The following is a 21243-nucleotide window of genomic DNA, read 5'->3' as shown; positions in this document are numbered from 1 at the left end:
GGGCTGGGGAGGGTGGGAAGAACGGTACTGCTTTTCTAGAAGGCCATTTGGCAACTTGTACCAAAAGCCTCAAAAAAGGCTTTTTGGTTATCTGGTCCAGAGCTCAGCCAGCTATGGTCCGTGGTCCAGACCTGGCCAACTGCCAGTTTTTGTATAGTTTGGAACGGTTTTTACGTTTTTAAATGGTTAAAAAAAAAATCAAAAGAAAACAGATGAAATCATAAAATATGAAATTCAAGTCAGTGTCCATAAATAAAATGCTATTGAAACACCCCCACATTCATTCGTTGACATATGATCTTACATAATTATCATAAATAAAGCACTTTCCTAGTACACCAGCCAGTTGAATGGTTGCTACAGAGACAGCAAAGCCGAAAATATTTCCAGTCTCACCCTTTGCAGGAAGTTTGCTGACCTCTGGTCAGGACTGTCCAAGTCTTTGACAGTCAACACACATTACTTAGGTTTTTTTTTTTTTTTTTTAATAAGGAAAAAAGAAATCAAAAATTGTATCTCCCAAAATACGTGTCATAAATCCTCAACCCCTATCCCCATTGATGTAATCCCATTTGGAAATAGGGTTTTCTTTGCTATGTTAATGAGGCCGTATCACTGTAGGGTGTGTCTTAAACACATCACCCCTGAGATATAAAAGGAGCAGATTAGCACAGAGAACCAAGCACAAATGGAAGGGAAGATATACCACACATGAAGACGGCCAAGGAATCAAAGAACAGAAGCCGAAAAGAGACAAAGACCTTCCCCCAGAGCTGGCAAAGACAGAAAGCCTTCCCCTAGAGCCGGCAACCTGAATTTGGGTTTCTAGCCTCCTAAACTGTGAGAAAATAAATTTCTGTTTGTTAAAGCCATCCACTTGTGGTATTTCTGTTATAGCAGCACTAGATAACTAAGACAGACTGCTTCTCTAATTGTCAACATTTGTCTACTTCAATTTTTCCAGTCCTTCTCCTTTCCCTGATTTGCTTCCTGAACCCAACTGATATGGCTCAGCCCCGCCTAGGACCCCCGAGGTCAGCAGGAAGGAGACTATTTCCCCACTTGACAGATGAGAACTCTGAGGCCCAGAAACGGGCAGGAACTTGCTGGGGACCACGAAGCTTTCTGAACTCCTGTCTCGCAGCCCGATGCTCCTGAACCCTGGTCCCTCCCTCCACCCACCATACCCACCCCACCTGCTCCTGGGCCCCGACTCACGCGCCCAGGTTCCTGGCATCAGCATTGGCCATCCGGATCTCAGGGCCCACGAGCTTCACGGACTGATACTTGCTGCCATGCTCTGCCAGGAACTGCTCCACCTGGGCCTTGTGGTGTTGCTCCTGGGAGGAGGGAGGTCGGGGGGAGGTATAAGGATGAAGGTTCACGCTCCAGCCCAGGGACCACACCAACTTCTGCTACTGCCAGGCCACGTCCTTCCACCCTGGCCATCCCTGGTCATCTGCTTTCCTGTCTTGGGTCCTTTCCCCATGCCAGAACCTCTGCCTAGAGGGGCCCTTCCCAGATACGCCAAATCCTGGCCATCCTTCAACCACTACCCCCTGACAAAGCCAGGCTCTACAAGCTTCCTAAGAGGCTTTGTCATCACGACAGCACCCACCACTTCCCAGGCCCCATGCAGAGATGTGGAGACTGTGGGTCTGGGGTGTGGACCAGGGCTCTGCATTGTCACAGAACACTTCAGGATCCATAAGTTGAACACAGAACAACACATGACCCAGCAATCCGAACCCCAGGTATATACCTGGAAGACACGAAGGCAGGAACACAAACAGAAGCCTATAAAACAGTATACCAATGTTCACTGCAGCATTTTTACAATAGCCAAAAGGTGGAAATGAATGAAACGTCCATCAACAGAGGAACAGATAAAAGAAGACTTGATGGCATGGTGATTAAAGTGCTCGGTTGCTAACTCAAAAATTGGTGGTTCAAACCCACCAGCCACACCACAGGAGAAAGATGGCAGTGGTCTGCTTCTGTAAAGATCAGTCTTGGAAACCCTACGGGGAAGTTCTACTCTGTCCTGTAGGGTCGCTCAGTCAGAATCGTCTCAATAGCCCATAACAACAATAACAACAACAGATGAATGGATAAGCAGAATATGGTACCTACACATTATCGACTACTACTCAGCCATGACGAGAAACCAAGTCCTGATGCGTGCCACAACACGGATGAGTCTTGAAAACATCATGCTGAGCGAAGTCAGTCAGTTGCAAAAGAATACTGTACAATCTCTTACAAGAAATAAGCAAATATATAGAAATCAAAGATGATCAGGGTTACTAAAGGTGGGAGAAGAGGAAAGGGGGGATTTTTGCTTAGAGGGCACTGAGTTTATGTTAATGGTGGTGGAATCCTTTGGAAAAGGATAGTGAGAATGATGCCACACCTTGGAGAAGGTAATCAATGTCACTGAATTGTACATGTAGAAATTACTGAGATGGTGTATATTGACATATATTTTCACCACACTTTTAAAAAAGCTGGAGGCGGGGGCGGTATTCAAAAAGACTTTTAAAAAAACAAAACTCCAGGAGATCCCTGGACCACACTTCGAAAAATAATGTTCTATACCTGGGGCTCCATGTGTGGGGACGTGGTCAGAGCAGGGTTTTTAGAAGAAACCCTGGGTTCAGAGCAAACCCTGGCTCTGCTATACCTGGCCATGTGACCTTGACAAGTCACTTCCCCTGTCCCACTTTAGCTTCCTCACATGTAAAATGGGAGCAACCATGTCTCCCTGACATGTCACTGTAAGGATTCACTGAGTCACACAAGGCACACAGCAGGTCCTCATGGGCTGCCTTGTGACAGTTCTTTTTCTACATAAAGTCACAGACATGGGTGCACTGCTTGAGGTCTCCAGGGCTGCTGAGCCTCCCAAGGGGAGGCCTCATCCCCCTCTCTGGTTCCACGTGGCACAAAAACAAGTGAACGAATGTCTGAGAAAGAGGCAAAGAGTGGAGCCCAGGCTGGGACCATGGACCCCAGGGGTAGGGGGCACAGACTGGCAGGACTGAGAGTCTCAGAAAGGAGGACCATCATCCCAGATGGGGCAGCAGAAAAGACCTCAATGATGACAAGGAGCCCTGAAGAACAGGTAGGATTTGTAGAGTGACTCTCCATCCCAGGGACGGAGATTGACATAAGCAAAAGCCAAAAGGTGGGACTAACGAGGAGAGGCAGGAAGGGAGGTGCTGGGGATGTTGAATCCAAGCCCACTCCCACAGAGCAGCCGACCCTCCCCAAGTCCCAAGAAAGCACTCAAGGAATGAAAATCAATTTGGCTATTACTAGATCAAATTATTGTTGTTAGCTGCTGTCAAGTCAGCCCCCAGCCCATGGCGATCCCATGCACCACGGAACAAAACGCTGCCTGGTCCTGCGTCATCCCAATGACTGGCTGCAGATGGGACTGTTGTGATCCACAGGGCTTCCACTGGCTGATTTTTGGAAGGAGATTGCCAAGCCTTTCTTCCTAATCCATCTTAGTTTGGAAGCTCTGCTAAAACCTGTTCAGCCGCTTAGCAACACACAAGCCTCTACTGACAGGCGGGTGGCTGTGCCTGAGGTACCCTGGCCAAAAATCAAACCCAGGTCTCCTGCATGAAAGCTGAGAATGTGAGGATTCTACCACCGAACCACCACTGCCTCCAATTAGGAGGGATTAATTGGGGCAGTGAGGGAAATAAAGATAATAACAGCAGCTAAGAGAGCACCCACCATGTGCTTCCTACACACCAGGCACTCTTCTAAGTGCTTCATGTATCAACATATTTAATCCTCATGACAATTCTATGTGGTTGGCACTATTATGAATCCTATTTTATAGATGGGAAAATGGAAGCACAGAGAGGTTGAATAACGTGCCTAAGGTCACACAGCCAATAAAAGCAGTGGTGTTGGGATTTAAATCCAGCTGGTCTAATACTAGGGTCCCCCCAGTGATTTGGGATACGGTCCACCACCCCCTCCCATTTGGCCCAGGTAATCACGGCTTGGTCAGATCCTCAGAGGGCTCAGCCCACCTTGTGAGGCTGAGCCCCTGACCCAAGCCACAAGGCGATCCCTCCAGGGGCCTGCTGCTCACGTGGTTGTGGATGAAAAGCCGCATCTGTTTCCAGGGGTAGTGGAGGCGCAGAAGCCGCTGGAAGAACAGCACCAGGAACGGCGTGGGCTGCTCGATGAAAATGCCGACCAGGACTGTGGGCAGAGCTTCGTCCTGCATGGGGAGGGGGCGGCATAAGAATCTAGCAGTGTCTAAGCACAGCACCTGCCACTGAGCCCCTGGGGGACTAGAGGGATCCAGAGAAGGAGGCAGCAGCATGTAGACTTAGCTATCAGTGATGCCTGGGCATGGAACTCTGAGCAGGGTGTGTGGGTGGGCAGACGCAGGGCCTGGCAGGGAAGCTGCCAGAGGAGGCTGGGGGGCAGGAGAGGAGCAGGGGGAGCCCAGGATGGCAGCGACGACCAGGTGAGCTCTGGTAGACTGCAGTCTGTTGGGAGATTGTGGCTGGCGTAGGGTGTTGAGAGGGGCCATAAGTGAGGATTAAGGGTCATGGGAGCAAGAGGGGGCTGCAGAACTGCCTGAGAGACCAGGCGGAAGAATCTGGAACTTGGGCATTTGGGGGAAGGTGGAGTCATGTGTAGTTTGAGAACATTTTCCAGAAGAGGCACCTGGGGAGAGCAGGATGGGATCTTGGGCAGGAATCCCTTCCACCAACACAGTGGAGTCTTCCAGAATCTCCCATTCTCCCCCGTCCAGTGTCCCCACGCTCAGGCCCTCACCCTGATGCCCTTGAGGAGGCGCAGGCCCTCATCACACACAGTGCAGCCCGTCTCGAAGGTCCAGAAGCGTGGGATGTAGTTGCCCAGGTAGTTCAGCTGCAGCTGTCAGGGGACGAGGGTTGGAGAGGAGCCGGGCCAACCCGCCCACCAACAACCGCCGACAAGGCTGTTGGGCCCACCCAGTCAAGCCTCTGTGGACCCCTAGGGGGCCCACACAACCCAGTCCTCTCCCACTCCACCCCTCCAAAAAAAATCCAGTTGCCATTAAGTTGACTCCGACTCATAGTGATCCCATGTGTGTCAGAGCAGACCTATGTTCCATAGGGTTTTCAGTGGCTGATTTTTTAGAAGTAGATAGCCAGACCTTTATTCTGAGGTGCCTCTGGGTGGACTCAAACTGCCAACCTTTTGATTAGCAGCCAAGCTAACCACCCAGGAACTCCTCCCACTCCTAAGGGGGCAGGAATGGGATTATATTTTGCGGAAGTCTTGGAAAGAATGTCCCATCCCCCTGGATATCATCAAAACTCTTCTGAGGGAGGATAGAGGATGGCACTCCAGAGCTTCTTCATCTTTGGATCTCCTGGGGTACTTATAAAATGCAGATCCCTGGGTCCCCTCCAGAGATTCCAAATGAGCAGCTCTTGTATGGAGTCAGGAAATCTGCATTTTTCACAAGCTCCTTCACTACCCAACACCACCATGGAATTCTGATGCTGATGGTTGAGGACCTCACTAGAAGACACTAGGAACCAGGGCTCAGCAGTGTCTAGCTCCGCAGGGTCCAGTTAGGCCCACCCTGTGCCTGGCCATAGTTTGCCCCCAGGCCCTGTCTGTAGCTCCAGGAGCACAGGGACCAGTCTGTCCTATTTCACTGTATCCCTTATTCCCTGGTGCAAATATTCAATAAATGTTTGTTAAATGAATAAACGAGTATGTCCTGGGGTGCAGAGTAGGGATGGCTAAAGGCAGCCCAGCTGAGGCCTGGAAGGGAACAGAGGCCTCCTGTGCATTCTGCCATCCAGCAGGGATGGATAGGCATCACCGTCCCCCACAGCAGGGAAAGACGGCATGTTGAACTCTGAAGTGAGGTCAGAGGCAGCAAGCTCACAGTAGGGCCCAGATAGATGGCCTTGGTCCCAATGAAAGGTTGGGGGTAAAACTGAGAGTAGAATCAGGGCCCTGGCCCCTCTCCCAAACTCCTCTAGGGCTGGGGCCGCTCCCTACCTTGGTAGGCCCATTGCCATGAATCAGGACCGGAAGAGTGTCGTAGGCCAGGTTCCGCACTCTTACGTGGCCCATTTCAAACTTGAGCACGACCTCATCTGAGGGTCAGAAAGCACAGCCCCGTCTAGTGTCAGGCCCAGAGGCCGAGCTCAGGGATGACAGGCTAGGCTTGAATCCCACCTCTCCCCAAGTGACCAGGGTGTGGCCTTGGGCAAATCAGTTCTCTGAGCCTCAGTTTCCTCAATGGTAAAATGGGGATCATCCCATCTTTATGGGGTGAGTGGAAGGATTCAGCATCTGGCATGCACTTGGCACCACAGCTACGATGTAGTGAGCACTGAATTCATGGCAACCCTATTACTTATTGTGCCAGAAGCAGATGATGGGAGAAAGGCAAAGGCCTGGAACATCCCAGCTCCAGACACAGTGCAGAGAAGCCCCAAGGACAGCAGAATGGGAGGTAACTGTTCTGACGGGCATGCAGAGCGCCCAGGATAAGCTGCCATCCAGGGAGGCCAGGGTAGTGGGCGTACATCCTGTTCGGGTGGAGACAGCGCATGCTGGCAGGGTCCTAACACCCATGCTCTCCCTGTTAGCCTGCACTTTAGACCCGGTAGGAAGCTGCCTGGTCAGTTATACAATGCAGGGGTCTTCTCTTCTCAGAGGCCTTGCTAAGGATGGCAGGGAGGGAGGCCCTCTGAGGGCGGTGATCACGTCAGAAGAGCCCCTCTGTACAAGTTCCCAGCCTGCCCAGGAGGTGACGTAGACCTGGCTTCTTAACCCAGGGGTCACAAACCCCCAGAAAACACAGGGAAAGGCCCACTGTTTCTGCATCAGCCTGGGAGAGGAGCCATAGCTTCCATCAGACTCTCAAAGGGGTCTATTTGCTCCATAAAACCACCCATCAGTGATCTCGTCCAACTCCCCCTTTCTAAAGATGGGAAAACTAAGGCCCAGAGAGGAGACTTAACTTGCCTGAGGTTACCCATCAAGACAGTGACAAAGTAATGCCATCATCAGCCACAGAGTTGGGGCTGGGCACAAGGGTGTTCGTGGCTTCAAGGACCCAGGGGCCTCTGGCTTTCCAATCAGCCATCAACTTACTCCCTACCAGCTCAGTCCCTCCCCTCAACCCAGGGAGCCTTCACCTGGGAAGCGCGAGGGCAGGAGATGGAGGTGTAGAAGGTTCACCTGTCAGGACCTGCTCTGCATCACCCAGCTCCTCCCGTGATGGCTAGCCACCTCCCCTGCCCTGGTTGCCTGCTGGGCTCTGGGGACTGACCTTTGGAGCCTCTATTCCCCACCACCTAGCACAGAGACACAGCTGTACCCCAGGACGTGCCCCCAGGTGGTCTCTGGGGACATGGTGATGGGGCAGGTGACCTCCCAGCACAACACCCAGAGGGACTAGCTGAGCTGTCCTCCTTGGGTTCAGGCCCTGCCTCACATCCTCACCTCCTCCCTATCACCCCTCTCAGGACCAACCTCTTCTGTCTACCTCCCTCCCCTCCCCTCCCTGTGGGGGCTGCTCACCCAAGGCTCCATCCAGGTTCTGGAAGATTCGGCAGCGGTGGTCCAGGGTGATATTGATCCGCTCCTGCAGGAAAGAGGATGTCAGGCTGCAGAAAGGAAAGGCTCTGGGCAAAGGAGAGGGGCTTCTTTACCTCAGAGGGGAGCATGCCCCCTGCCTGACCCCCATGGCTGTTGCTGCCTCTCCCTATACCCATCTACCCCACCACATCAGGGCAGCTGAGGGTCCTGAGAACACTAGCCATAGCCAAGCCCCTGGGATCTAGCTACAGAGAACCACGGGCTCTCAGAACTGGAAGGAATCTAACACAATAGCTGGTTCAATTATACCAACAATGGCAACCGTAATAATAACAAACACAGGCTTACTGTAGGAGCCCTGGTGGCACAGTAGTTAAGAGCTCAGCTGCTAACCAAAAACTCAGCTGTTCAAATTCACCAGCCGCTCCTTAGAAACCACATGGGGCAGTTCTACTCTGCCCTACAGGGTCACTGAGTTGGAATCGACTCAACAGTGATGGATATGGTTTTGTTTTTGGTTGCTTTTTTTTTTTTACTGTACTAGTCAGTGTTCTAAGTCTTTCACGTATATCAATTAATTTAATCTGTACAACATCCCTACAAAAAAGTACTATCGTTACCCCCATTTCACAGATTTCAAAAAAATAAGACACAGTGAGTATGTAACTTGCCCAAGATCACACAGCTATTAAGTGGCCAAGCCAGGATTTGAACCCAGGCAGCCTAGCCCTAAAGTTCTTATTCTTAACCATTAAGCAATACTGCCTCTCTGAGTTTCAACCGTGTCTTGTGGAGCCCTAGACCTGGGAGAGTAAGGGCAGGTGGCACCCTGGGCTCCAGCCCCCATCTCAAACAACTCAGCTCCCCTTCTACATTTTGGACCCTGGGCTTCTGCAAATGATATCATCAGAGGCAACGGGGAAGGAGGAGGAAGGTCTGAGTTAACAAAAAGATCATAGTTTCCACTGCACAAGCCCGAATGCTCCATTTTATGGATGACAAAAGGTGAGGCTCAGGGAGGGAAGGTAACTTACCCAGGGTCACACAGCACAGCATGGCTAGGGGGAAGTGAGCAGGGAAGAATTCAGGATCCTGACCCCAAGGACTCCCTGAATTTCCTGCCTGCCCAGAGGACACTTGCTGGATCTGGGCTGCACTGGCCTGCTTCTGCCACCGCTACTCCCCTTGATGTTGCCTGCCTCAAGACAGCTCTGAGGTCTGGCTTCTCGGCCCAGGTCCAGTCAAAGGCCCATCAGCCCCTAGGCACCACCCCCTGCGGGATGGGGGAGGGACAGCCCAGCCTGTCAGTTCATTCCATGTCAGTCATCATGACCTCACATGAGGTTGTTTCTTGTTTTCTCATCCCTATCCATAACAGCAAAGCCCCTCTATCTTGTTCACTGCTATATCCTCCCTGACCCCCGCCCATGACACAGTGGCAGCTTCTCAACAAATGCCTGCTGAATAAATGAGTGGACCAAAGAATAGATGGGTGAATGGGTGTCACTGCCCACTCCAGGGTCCAGGCCCCCAAGGGACGACTTCTGGTGCACCCTGGCCCCTGGGCAGCCCCTTCTCCTTGACCCTGCCTGCTGTCTCTTACCCTTTTTTCCGGGTCTAAGAAGATCTTGGTGTAAAAGAGCTGGTCGCTGTCGCTGTCCTGGCCCTCCCACTCGGATACCAGTTTGCTGAGGTTGGGGGCGTAACCGATGAAGCCTGATAATTGTAGGGGGGCACACAGAGACAGACATTTAGCCTCCAGGTCAGGGGTCTCCCCTGCCTCCCCTCTCATTCACCTCCCATTGTTTATCCACCAACCCTGCCTCCTCTTGGAAGTCCCCTTGGATTGACAGGAGGTGGTGTCTGCAGGGTGGAAACAGCCTGTCCGTTAACACCACTGGCTGACAAGTTTCCAGGTACCCCAGAGGGAAGGCTCAACGGTGCCCCTAAACTGCAGCAGCTCAGCCGCCAGCACAGAGCTAGGCGGCTCAGTGTGTAGACACAGGTGATGAATGAATAAATAGATCAGGATCCCCCACAGAGCCAAGCTGGCAGTACCTGGGCTTGGAGCCCCTTTGATACTGTTATCTGGGACAGCTTGGCCCAGAGGAGGGAAGGCTCAGCCAAGGTCGTACCATGCATATCAGAAGCTGAGCCTTGGCACAGTGGGGGAAACCCATGCGGGCTCCCTGGCTGGGTGCAGACTAGCAAGAGAAGGGGAGAAGGTGGGCAGCCACAGAGTCCAGGGACACTCCTACCCTGGGCAAGCAGGACCAGGCCACCTGGACTGTGCTTTCAACCAGGGGAGAAACGTGGGTGCTGGGGGTGGATGCCTCTTCCAAGGCTGGACGGGGTATTGTCTGTGCAATGGAGTGATGTGTGACATCTGCATCTTTTAAAAGGTCCCTCTGGTTGCTGAGTGGAGAAGGGACTGAACAGGTGAGGGTAGAGGTAGGCAGAGCAGTTAAAAGACTACTATAGATGTCCGGGAGCCAAGGGATAATGGTGACCTGGATGAGAGGGTAGCAGTAGACGTGGAGTTAAGAGCGTAAGTTCAAGAGGGCTTCAGGAGGTAGGAGTGATGGGGATTGTAATGGGCTGGAGAGGTGGCAGGACAAGTGAGGAGTCAGAGGGACTCCTGGGTTTTGCCCTGTGCAGCTGGGTGGCTGTTTCATGAAATGAGGAAGACTGCAGGGGATCAGGTTTAGGGGTAAAAAGGTCAGGAACTCTGTGGTGGTTAATTTTTTTGTTACTTTTGTTTTTGCTGTTGCTTTGTGACTGATAAGACCCCATGTGTGTCAAAGAACTGCTCCATACGGTTTTCTTGGCGGCAATCTTTACAGAAGCAGATTGCCAGGCCAGTTTCTTCCACAGTGCTGCCAGGTAGGTTCAAACTGCCAACCTTTTGGTTACTAGCCAAGCATAAACTATTTGTGCCACTCAGGGACCTTGTGTGATGGTTAATTTTATGTGTGAACTTAGCTAGATTATGGTTCCCAGTGGTTTGGCCAAACACTAGTCTAGTTGCTGTTCCATAATCTAATCTAATCTGATTTAATTACTTTCCACAATCTAATCTAATGTAATGTAATCAATTAATCAGCTAAAAAAGGAGTCACCTTAGCTGTTCTGCCTCCAGACTATAGATATTTTGGCAGAGCTGTCTCTCTCTCTTGCTCTTCACTCTGCACTCTCTCCACTGCCTGACCTACAGCTCTTGGGACACAAGCCTGCAGGATCCCCAGCCTGCTTGCCAGCCCCCACAACCTTATGAGTCGATTTCTTGAAGTAAATCTCTGTCTTTCCTTCTGTGTGTATATATAGCTCACTGGTTCTGTTTCTCTAGAGAACCCTAAGACAAGCTCTATTCAGGACATTCTGGGTTCGAAACCTGTAAGACATCAATGTGGGGCATCAAGCAAGGGGGGATCCTCACAAACGCAGTGGCTGGACCCCCTGCAGCCCTGCCCAGCCCCCGCACCCTGCTCCGCACCCAGCTCTCTCACCTCCAGAGCCCAGGAACCTCTTGCCGTCTGACACCACTGGGTACTTGGCCTCTAGCCTGCGGTCCGGGTAGATGAGCTCCTCCGCAGAGAAGACCACCTGGCTCCTGGCCTGCCGGAACTTCTTCAGGAGCTCCCGGGGCCCCGATGCAAACACCACATCATAGCTGCAGCCAGAATGGAGAGCAGGGGCACGGTGAGGGTACAGGCAGGAGAGAACCAACTAGAGATCATGGCTTTCCACAATCCTTCACCTCCTGACCCAGCCCTGGGCCACAACCTGGGAAATGAATCTGCCCATGTCTGTGGCCCTGCCTGCCATGTGTCCACCCAACTCTGGGCAGGGAGATGGCCCCCACAACCCATGTCCTTCTCACACCCAAATCATGGCTCACCACACCTGGGCAGGTCACCCCTCCCATCTTTCCACCAAGAATGAGAATGAGCTACACCGGAAGGTCTTATCCTCAGGATCATGGATCCTCTAAAACTGTAGGCAACCTTAGCTAGAGTGATCCCCCCTCATTCCCAATATTCTGGAAGGGCTTCAGTCTAGAATATCTACCCATGGGGGGTCCAGCCCAGGAGGCCCCAGCCTAACACCTGTCTGTGAAGAGAATGACTAGGTTTTCTTTGTCTGCGTGCTTCTCCAGAGCTCTCTTCAGCAGCCGAACCTTCTGCCCTCCACCTGCTGGCGTCTCCTGCCCACTGTTCCAGTCCTCCCCCAGGCCAAGCGCCTGCAGAGAGAAAGGTCCATTACCACTGGTTTTAGGTGAACAAATATCTTCTTCCTGTCAAATTTTCCATCCCTAACCTGAGCAGTGAACGCCTTTGCTTCTGTCTATTGAGCACACCGCCCTCCCCCACACACACCATTCTATGGCATGTGTGAGGCTGACCTGGCTCCGGGGTGATCATGTGACCCTACCTGGCCAAACAGAATGCCTTACTGGTCCAGCTCTAACCCTCCAAAGCCATACGCTTGAGCGTGTGACTCATGAATCACTTATTAGAGTCTTCCCTGGGACTGTTCTGTGAAAGCTATCTTGTTCTGCTCAGGTTGCAAAGCTAGGACATGTGAGTCTGTGGCTGGCGGTCACCTTGCCACCATGTGGAAAGAACATGTCTGCAAATGAAAACAAACAGAGCCTAGAGATGGAAAGACAAAGCCTGTCCCATGCTGCTTAAATGCCTCAATCCAGCTATGCCTGAAGCCAGCCTTTGTTGCAATCCTCATTCATGTGAGCTAATACATTCTTTCTTGTCTAATGTCACTAGGCTACAAGTACCACAGAGACGGTGATGTGGTCTGTCTTATCCATCACTCCATCCCCAGTGCCTGACATTGAGCCTGACAGAGGGAGGCACTCAGCACCCTCTCTGCTGAATGGAGGAATGTCTCCCTGTGTCATGGATTGAATTATGTCCCCCCAAAAATGTGTGTATCAACTTGGTTAGGCCATGTATGGTTGTCCTCCATTCTGTGATTATAATTTTATGTTGAGAGGATTAGAGTGAGATTGTAACACCACCCTTACTCAGGTCACCTCCCTGAACCAAGGTAAAGGGAGTTTCCCTAGGGTGTGGCCTGCACCATCTTTTCTCTCTCAAGAGATAAAAGGAAAGGAAAGCAAGCAGAGAGTTGGGGACCTCATACCACCAAGAAAGCAACACTGGGAGCAGAGTACTTCCTTTGGACCTGGGGTCCCTGTGCCTGAGAAGCTCCTTAACCAGAGGAAGATTGAGGACAAAGACCTTCCTCCAGAGCCAACAGAGAAAGGAAGCCTTCCCCTGGAGCTGACACCCTGAATTTGGACTTTTAGCCCACTTTACTGTAATAAAATTAATTTCTCTTTGTTAAAGCCATCCACTCGTGGTATTTCTGTTATAGCAGCACTAGATGACTAAAACACCCTGCTGGGCTCAGCTCGATGGTCTGCACACACAGGATATGCCACTGATGGACCAGGCATTAGCTCATGTTTATACAAGTATGGTCTCCAAACCATATCTACCCAAAATCACCTGGAGATTTGTTAAATGCTAATTCTCAGGCCCTGCCTTCTAATCTACCCCCAGGTGAGTCTTATGCCCCCTATCGTTTGAACTCCACTGCCTACCTCCCAGCCTCCTCTCGCCTCACGCTTCGCTCCCTCCTTGACTTTGCTCACGCTGTGTCCTCTGATCCCTCTTCCTTCCCCTAACACATCTTCATCCTTCAGGCTTCCACAGTCTTCCCAGTGGCCCCAAGTCTGTCTCAAGGCCTCAGTAGTTTCAGAAGGGAAAACATCCAGCTCCTAATTCTCCCACCACCCCTTGGATGCCTCTGCCCAGCGCCATGAGCCCCTAACCTGGATCTTGTAGTTGAAGAACTGGGCTGAGCGCTTGAAGCGTCGGAATCCCTCGGTCTCCTTGGTGGCCACCGTGAGGACTAAGAGGTTGTCTGAGGACAGAGAAGAGTATGGTAAATGGGGATGGAGGATGAGGGCAAGTGACAAGGAGGAGCGGGTCACTGTTCCCGGTGACCTGTCAAATCCTGGCAGGCTGTGTCTTCATATCAATCCATTACAGATGGAGCCTAGGGCCTGGGTAGGAAGGGACATGCCTAAGATATTCAGCTGGTCAGTGATATAGCTGGGACATAACCTGGTCTCCTGATCCCCCTCCAGGGCTCCTTCCATTTGGTAACTGACAAACGTGACTGGAAACATCCACAGGCAAGGTGTTTGCAACTTACATTGTGGGACTGAGTCTTTCTAGCTTTAAGGGCCCAGGTCCCTCATGGGGACAGATGGAAGGATCTGCTCTGAATGATGAACTCGAGGAACACTTGACCAATGCTGGGATGGCAAATACACAGCATAGAAGCCACCACTCTCAACACCCAAACCCAGGGCAGACATTACTAATCAATCCCAACAGTCTCACGTGGTCTTGGATTCTCCCAGTGCAGTACTTCAGGCTGATACAACCAACCAAAGTCGGCTGACAGTAGAAACTAAAGATCCCTCTATCAGTCCACACATGACCTTTGGCTAGAGCAGCTTGTACTACCTTTTTAACAAAGGACCTCCCTTGGACTTTGTAGTGTGGCTTCACCTCTGCAATGGAACTGCCAGCATCTCTGGGTTGGGGAGCTCTGGGGAGCCCCTCCCAGACCACACTGTGAGGTTGTGTTCCTGAGAAGAGAGGGCCTGGAGGTGGGCTACCTGCTTAGAATCCCAGCTCTGCTCCTTACTGGCTGTTGTGGGTTGAATTTTTTCCCCCAAAATGATATATTCAGGCCCTAATTCCCAGTACCTGCAAATGCAACTTCATTTGGAAATAGGGTCTCTGCAAATGTAATCAGCTAAAATGAGGATTAAGATGGGCCCTAATTCAATGATTAGCGTCCTTATAAAATGAGGGAAATTTGGACAGACACACAGAGAGAAGGCGGCCATATGAAAACACAGATAGAAACAGTGGACAACGTCCCATAACAGAGGCAGAGACCGCAGTGATGTGTCTAGAAGCCAAGGAATGCCAAGGATTGCTGGCAACTGGAAGAAACAAGGAAGGATCCTCCCCTAGGGCCTTCAGAAGGAGCATGACCCTGCCAACACATTTGATTTGAATTAACAGAATAAATTTGCATTGTTTTAGGCCACCCAGTTAGTAGAACTTTGTTATGGCAGCCCTAGGAGACCAATATAGCAGCTGTGTAACCTGGGGAAAGCCCCTGTCTCTCTGAGACTGTCTCCTTGTAAAATGGAGGTAGTAATAGTACCTACTTCTCAGGGCTGCTGGACTGATTAAACGCTGGGGTGCTTGGCACATGCTAAGGGCTTCCTAAGTATCAGTTATTACTGGTGTTGATTAGAAAAGAAAAAAAAAAAACCTGTTGCCCTCAAGTCGATTCTGACTCATAGCAACTGTACAGGGCGGAGAACTGCCCCAGTGGGTTTCCAAGGAGCACCTGGTGGATTTGAACTACCACCTTTTGGTTAGCAGCAGAACTCTTAACCACTATGCCACCAGGGTTTCCACTGGTATTGATTAATGAGAGTCAAAGGCTTTGCCCTGGCATTCAAGGCCCTCTCTTATGCACCAGGGGACTTACTCATCCCCTCTTCCAGCTGGGGGTAAACACCTTGGTAGGTTCCTCCCCTCCCGACATAGCTCCCTCTCTCTGCCCTTTCAGTGACACCCCCTCAGTCACCAAGACTTCTAGGAAGCTTCTTGGATTTCTCCTGCCCTCTCTGGCCTCCACAAGCCTCAGTGGCAGGACTTCACTTTGCAGCACTCATGTTTGGTTCACTGTCGGAGTCTTAGTTCTCTGAGAGCCCAGGACTGACACCTGGAGGGTAACAGACCCACTCAGTAGCCAGGCCTTTGGCAGGCAGGTAAAGGCCCACCCACAACCCCACCCCAGGAATCAGGAGGCACCTAGGCTCAAAGAACAAAGGAGTCCATGGAGTTAAGCCTGCTGAGTGGAGAGGGCAGCCCTACAGGCTGCAGGCCCCAGAGCACGGGGCTGGCGCCAGGCAGCCCAGCAGGGATTTTCAGGAATCAGCCAATCACGGGGTGGGGGTGGGGGGGCTGCGGGGTTGAGGAGGGAGGGCAGGGACCTGAAGGAGGAGGGAACAGGACCAGGGATTCACCAAGCAGGTGTGGCAAGGGAAGAGCTCACTACCCCGATCCGGGGTCCAGAAAGAGGTGCTGCTCACACTTGGAGAAGACCTCCCCCAACTCCCACCAGGACGGTTAAGTCTCCGCCCAGGTGAGGGGGGCCGGAGCCCTCGGCTCAGAGGCCCTCTTGCCAACGGGCCGCTGGGGCCAGGGAAGGTGTCACATTTCGTGGACAGAAAAAGGCAGAGTGTTCCTTGTGATCCTGGATTCCCAATCGGATGGAGCTCCTGAAGCCAGGAAGATGAGGTAGGGGATGGGGTGGTGTGTCTCCAGCCTCCTTTCTCAAGTTCCTGCTTCCAAGTAACAGCAGCAGCACTGGCTTTATTGAGAATGTTCTCTGCCAAACACTGTTCTAAGCACTTTATGATACTAACTCCCCACGTACAGTCAGGAAACTGAGGCTCAGAGATGGTGGATTTAACTATGAAGCAGCAGCACCAGGATTTGGGTGCCAGACGCCTGGGTCCAGGACACTCCCCCTCCTCCGTCTTGCACACTGCACCGCCCAGGACTGGGACAGTGGCCAGGCCAGCTACAAAAAGGGCCCCATTTCTCCATATGTCTAGCTGGGCTGGACCACAGGGCCCCAGGCCAGGTTGGACCCTCCCCACGGACCCTCCCCACACACCCGCCCTTCTCCCACTCAGCCTGTCACCTCCCCTTTTCCTGGTGGCTGCCAGGTGTACCCCCTCGGGCCCTAACAAATCCTGGGTTCCTTGGACCATGTAGCACCCACTCCCTGGCCCAGGACCCCATGAGGTCGCCAGCCCAGAGGGTCCTAAACCTGCATGCATATCCGCATCACCAAAGGAGGTTGTAAAATGCAGATTCCTGGTCCCTAGGGCCAAAGGTCTGGGTTGAACCCAGGAATCTGGATTTTTCCTCCATTTCCCAGGTGATTTCCGATGCCAGCCACATTTGGGGACCACAGGTCCAACCCAACCCCCTGGTTGTCTGGCTCTAGGATCCAAGGGCCTGAGAGGTGGTTCACAGCAGGCCCCTGCCCCGAGGGACCCTAACATCACCTCTCAACACCCCCACAAAAATCACCTCAGTAAACTAGCCAGGTGCTACTTACCCCAGCCTGCACCCCATACCCTTGTCCTATCTGTAAGATTTACCCCTCCTCCAAAGAGGCCCCAAGTCCACCTCCTCCAGGGAAAAAAAGCCCTCCTTAATCTCCTCCTCTGATCTGGTCACTCCTTTCCACAAGCAGTCTTGGGTTTGCCCAGCACTTGATGTACCAGTGTGATGCCATTCCTTCTCCCTTGGTCAGGCCAGAGCCATGTCTTTTATTTCCTCGGCCTCCCACCCCCTCACTGAGGCTGGGGCTGAGCACAGCTAAGGCATGCCTGGCCTTAAGGAACCATGTGGAAAGATAATCCTAGTAAGGGCTACCACTTGTTGAACATTTATTAAATGCCATGCACTGTGTGAAGCGTGTGACACTCATTGCCACATTTAACTCTCAAAGAACCCTGTGAGGTAGGGGCATCTTTATCCCCTTCTACAGGTGAGGAAACGGAGCAGTCGTGGTTCAGTGGCAGAATTCTTGTCTTCCATCGGGAGACTTGGGTTCGCTTCCTGGCCAATGCACCTCGTAAGTGGCCACCACTCATCTCTCAGTGGAGGCTTGCGTGTTGCTATGATGCCGAGCAGGTTTCAGCAGAGCTTCCAGACTAAGAGGGACTAGGAAGAAAGGCCTGGCAATCTACTTTCAAAAATCAGGCAGTGAAAACCCCACGGGTCACAACAATCTGATCCCATTGTGCGTGGGGTCTCCGTGAGTCAGGAGCTGACCGAATGATAGCTGACAAGTTAGAAAACAGAAGCACAGAGGAGCTGCGTAACCTACCCAAGGTCACAGAACCTTGGGATGAGAAGAGAATGCTCAGCATTCCAAATGCCCATGCTCTTAAAGTCATCATTTCCCTGCCCAAGAGTCCAACATCCCAAGTGCCAGAGACTCCGGGCTGCAGATGAAATCCAGTATTCCAAAACCTTCCTAACGTCGGCACTCAGCTCCCTTCACGTGGTGAGTCTCCTCCCGAATCACCATCAGGCCCAGCCAAAGCTCTGGGCAATCCATATGGTGTCAACGTGGAGGATTTGGGTTCCAACCACCAGTTCTCCACCCACCTGCCTTCTGTCTAGTCCACACAGCCTGCCTTGGGCTGAGGCCAGGACTCTATTAGGCCTGGTGCCTGGGGCACTTGGTCCTTGGGACCTACTGCCCAAAGTCCAGCAGTGCTTTCCCCAGAATCGACCCACGTGCCAGGCTCAGGAAAGATACAACAGAGACAGTAGAGTGAAAAAGAGATTGCTGGGCAAATTAGTCTCTCTGTGCCTCAGTTTCCTCATCTGTAAAATGGGAATAATGCAGATATTCATAGTACCCTTCTCCAGAAGACTCTCTTGAGGATTAAGTGAGCTAATGTACAGAAGGTACTTAGCACAGAGCCTGGCTGTGGTGGCCTGAGGGTTCTTACTACAGGCAACCGCCCCCTCCCCCCCACCAAGAGAGGGAGCCATAGATGTGATATGCTGCCCTGGGGTCAAGCATGAAGAACAAGGCTGATGTGGACAGGCCATTCAAGGGGCCTGCAGGAGGGGTGCAGCGCAGGTGAGAAGGCTCCTGGGAGAAAGGGACTCCTGAGGAAAAGGCAGAGCTGTGAAAGGACCTCTGTGGCCCTGAGGAAAAGGCTGAGAATTTTAACCTGGCTAGGTCACCCTCAGAAACCCTGGTGGCATAGTGCTTAAGAGTGTCAGCTGCTAACCAAAAGATCTGCAGTTCGAACCCACCAGGCAGTCCTTGGAAACTCTATGGGGCAGTTCTACCCTGTCCTATAGAGTCACTTATGAGTCAGAATCAACTCAAAGGTAATGCTTTTTTTTTTTTTTAAGGGCATTCTCTGGGCTGGTGCCCCGCTTCCCTCCCCTCCCCAACCCCTGCCCCAAGAAGCAGTTCCAGCCCAGACAAGCGAGTGGATGGTCCAAGCACACTCAGCTCCTGGGTCTCATCGCACTGTTTCGACACACCCGGTCTGCTCTCTGGGGAGGTGGAAATAGTCTCTCCCCTTTCCGCCCCCCTCCCTGGACTTGAACGGAAGTCATAAATGGAGTCTGGCAGAAGGGTAGGGGATGGATTCCCAGGGCCCAGAAGCCAACCTTGGCTTCCCCAGAATCTGGCTTCCCCCAGGTCTGGCCCCACTCATTCCTTAGTTCTCAGGTCTCCTCCACCACTGCTCCACCTCACTCCACCCCCACCTCCAGGGCCTGCTTGACTCCTGGGATATCCCCATTCCCTGCAATGGAATAGCATAACCGAGAGCCCCAAACCAAGCCTGGCTGACATCCCAGCCTCTGCACTTAGCAGCTGTCAGGCCCCAGCTGGCCTCCCCTCTCCGTGGCCAAACCAAGTCCCACAGGAAAGCCTGAGCCCAGGGAGAGGGCAGGGATCAGCCAGCCACCTCTGCAAAGGGAGAAGGGACCTCTGGCCTCTTGACCCTCCTGCTCCCCTCAGCTCTCTGGGCATTTGCCTGTCTGAATGTTGCCTTTTTGACAGTGTTGTTCTGTCTCCCACATTGGCCTAGGAGCTCCCCCAGTCCAAGGGCAATGTCTCCTCCTTCAGACATGGGCACCCTGAGAACAGAGAATCATGTCTCCCCCATCAGACTTGAAGTCCACCGAAGGGAGAAGCTCTGCATCCTCCCTCAGATTAGGGGCTCCCTAAAAGAGAAAATTAAATTGTAAACTCCATACCCCAAGTCCACAAGTGTTCAGCTGCGGGAATGGACAAGCTGCCCAGGGCTCCCTTACCGCATACTCCCCAAGGCTCCATAGCAAATTCCCTTCCCCACCTCAGGCCTCGCCGTGCTTAGGCGGACAGACAGGGCACATCTCTGCGCCTGCCCCAACTGAATACTCAGCAGCTGCCCCATCCTGGCACCTGGTGCTGGCTGGGGGGTCCTGGCCCAGCCAGGGGAGGGAGGACCTGGCCTCTCTGGGGGTTGCTAGGGTGCCCCCTCTCCAACATCAGTCAGTGGCCAGCTCAAGAACGACCTGCAGGAAAAATGACCACCCCACTCTGTCCTCCTGTCCAGGTAACTGAGGGTCCCACCTCAGCTGGGTCTGGGGGAGCTTGCCCAGCTACCCCAGGTAGTGTTTCCAAGCAACAGCCTTCCCAACCCAGGAAGTAGGGGCCAGTGGGAACGAACAGCAAGTCTGAGTCCATCAACAACAACTCTTTCAACCAGCTGTGGCAACTGGAGGCCAGGTGCTCAACCTCTCAGGGCCTCAGTTTCTCCATCTACGAAACAGGACTAACAATTCCTTCCTTACCAAAAGGGTCTAAATGTGTCAAGGGAAGCAAAAGGCCCCCACTTGAGAGCGACCTGACAGTAGCCCCATGTCTGGGGACCCCGTTGCCTCTTGTCCATCAGATAATCTCAGCAGCACCCTGAATCCTGACCTTGGCAGCACCCTCAGTGGGAGCTGCCTTGCGCCTACTCCGCTGCAGGATCACCTGCCAGGGGTCAGGGCACCTGAAGCCCTGTTGTTGATTTGGTCCCTGCCTACCCCACCTCTCTGGGCTTCAGTGTGGGTGGCTGGAGGCAGATCTCATTTCTCTTCTGGGGTGGTCTGGGGTGGACAGAGCCCACAATAGCAGAAGCAGAGGAAGGAAAGGCAGGGGGGAGGGGGGAGGCTATTGTAGGGCTCCTGGCTCCCAGGCAGAGTGGACCAGACTGCGGGCCCCTGGCCGGGCACATACCCCAAGCCCAGCCCCAAGCCCAGCCCTTCCCTCTCTGGATTCTTCAACCTGTCACACTGCCCTGCAGGCAGCGCTGAGCCTGGGAGGAAAATGTCCTTTGCTAAGGGCCTTTCCAGGCCAGGCATTGAGCTGACCCCTCACCGACAGGCCCCACCCCATGGAATCCTTGTAACAGCTCCAGGAGTGAGGTGTCACCCACTCCCTGCTAGACGACAGAGCCCCGTGAGGAATAAGGACCCTCTGACTTTGGCACTGGGAGCCATGTGTCCTTGGGCACAACTTGGCACAAAGGAGGTTCTCAAGAAACGGTGGCTCCCATCCCTTCCCCAAGCCCCACCCCCTATTCATGGTTCCCAGGTTCTCCAGGTGACCTGGAGGTGAGGAGGTGGGGAAGATGGAGCACTCAGGGGAGTAGGAGCCACCAAGGAGCGTGTGGCTAGTTGGCTCCAAGGTTTGCTTCACTCGGTTGTCCTGGGTCTGTGCTCTCCTTGGGGCTCTCGGGTGCTCCCTACGTAGCCCTGGAGGTGGCCACATCAGGGAGGGCTGGAAGGGGAGCAGTACCCACTCAGGAGAGTGGGTACACTTTGAGATTCACTGCCTTGGGAAAATAGAAGGAGCACTAGACAGGAGTCCAGAGGCCTTGAATCAACCACTCCATGGGCTGGACAACCCTGGGCAGTCACTTCACTTCTCTGGGCTTCAGTTTCC

The 21243-nt window shown here is 52.7% G+C and overlaps 1 protein-coding gene across 1 annotated transcript in view; it reads right to left on the bottom strand.

The window, feature by feature from the left end:
• Positions 1 to 21243, bottom strand: part of PLOD1 (procollagen-lysine,2-oxoglutarate 5-dioxygenase 1) — a 30105-nt gene that overhangs the window by 8043 nt on the left and 819 nt on the right. Inside the window, exons 2-10 of the mRNA XM_003413460.4 lie at positions 13445 to 13536; positions 11697 to 11830; positions 11097 to 11260; positions 9194 to 9306; positions 7573 to 7636; positions 6040 to 6137; positions 4813 to 4914; positions 4115 to 4246; positions 1219 to 1340 (exon numbers count right to left, since the gene is read on the bottom strand). Coding sequence (XP_003413508.1) covers positions 1219 to 1340; positions 4115 to 4246; positions 4813 to 4914; positions 6040 to 6137; positions 7573 to 7636; positions 9194 to 9306; positions 11097 to 11260; positions 11697 to 11830; positions 13445 to 13536 — 1021 coding nt within the window. The remainder of the gene's footprint in view (positions 1 to 1218; positions 1341 to 4114; positions 4247 to 4812; positions 4915 to 6039; positions 6138 to 7572; positions 7637 to 9193; positions 9307 to 11096; positions 11261 to 11696; positions 11831 to 13444; positions 13537 to 21243) is intronic.

Source organism: Loxodonta africana, chromosome 3, assembly GCF_030014295.1.
Source record: "Loxodonta africana isolate mLoxAfr1 chromosome 3, mLoxAfr1.hap2, whole genome shotgun sequence".
NCBI classification, from domain to species: Eukaryota; Metazoa; Chordata; class Mammalia; order Proboscidea; family Elephantidae; genus Loxodonta; species Loxodonta africana.
Note: the sequence above shows the minus strand (reverse complement) of the source record. Positions and strands in the feature narration are given on the sequence as shown.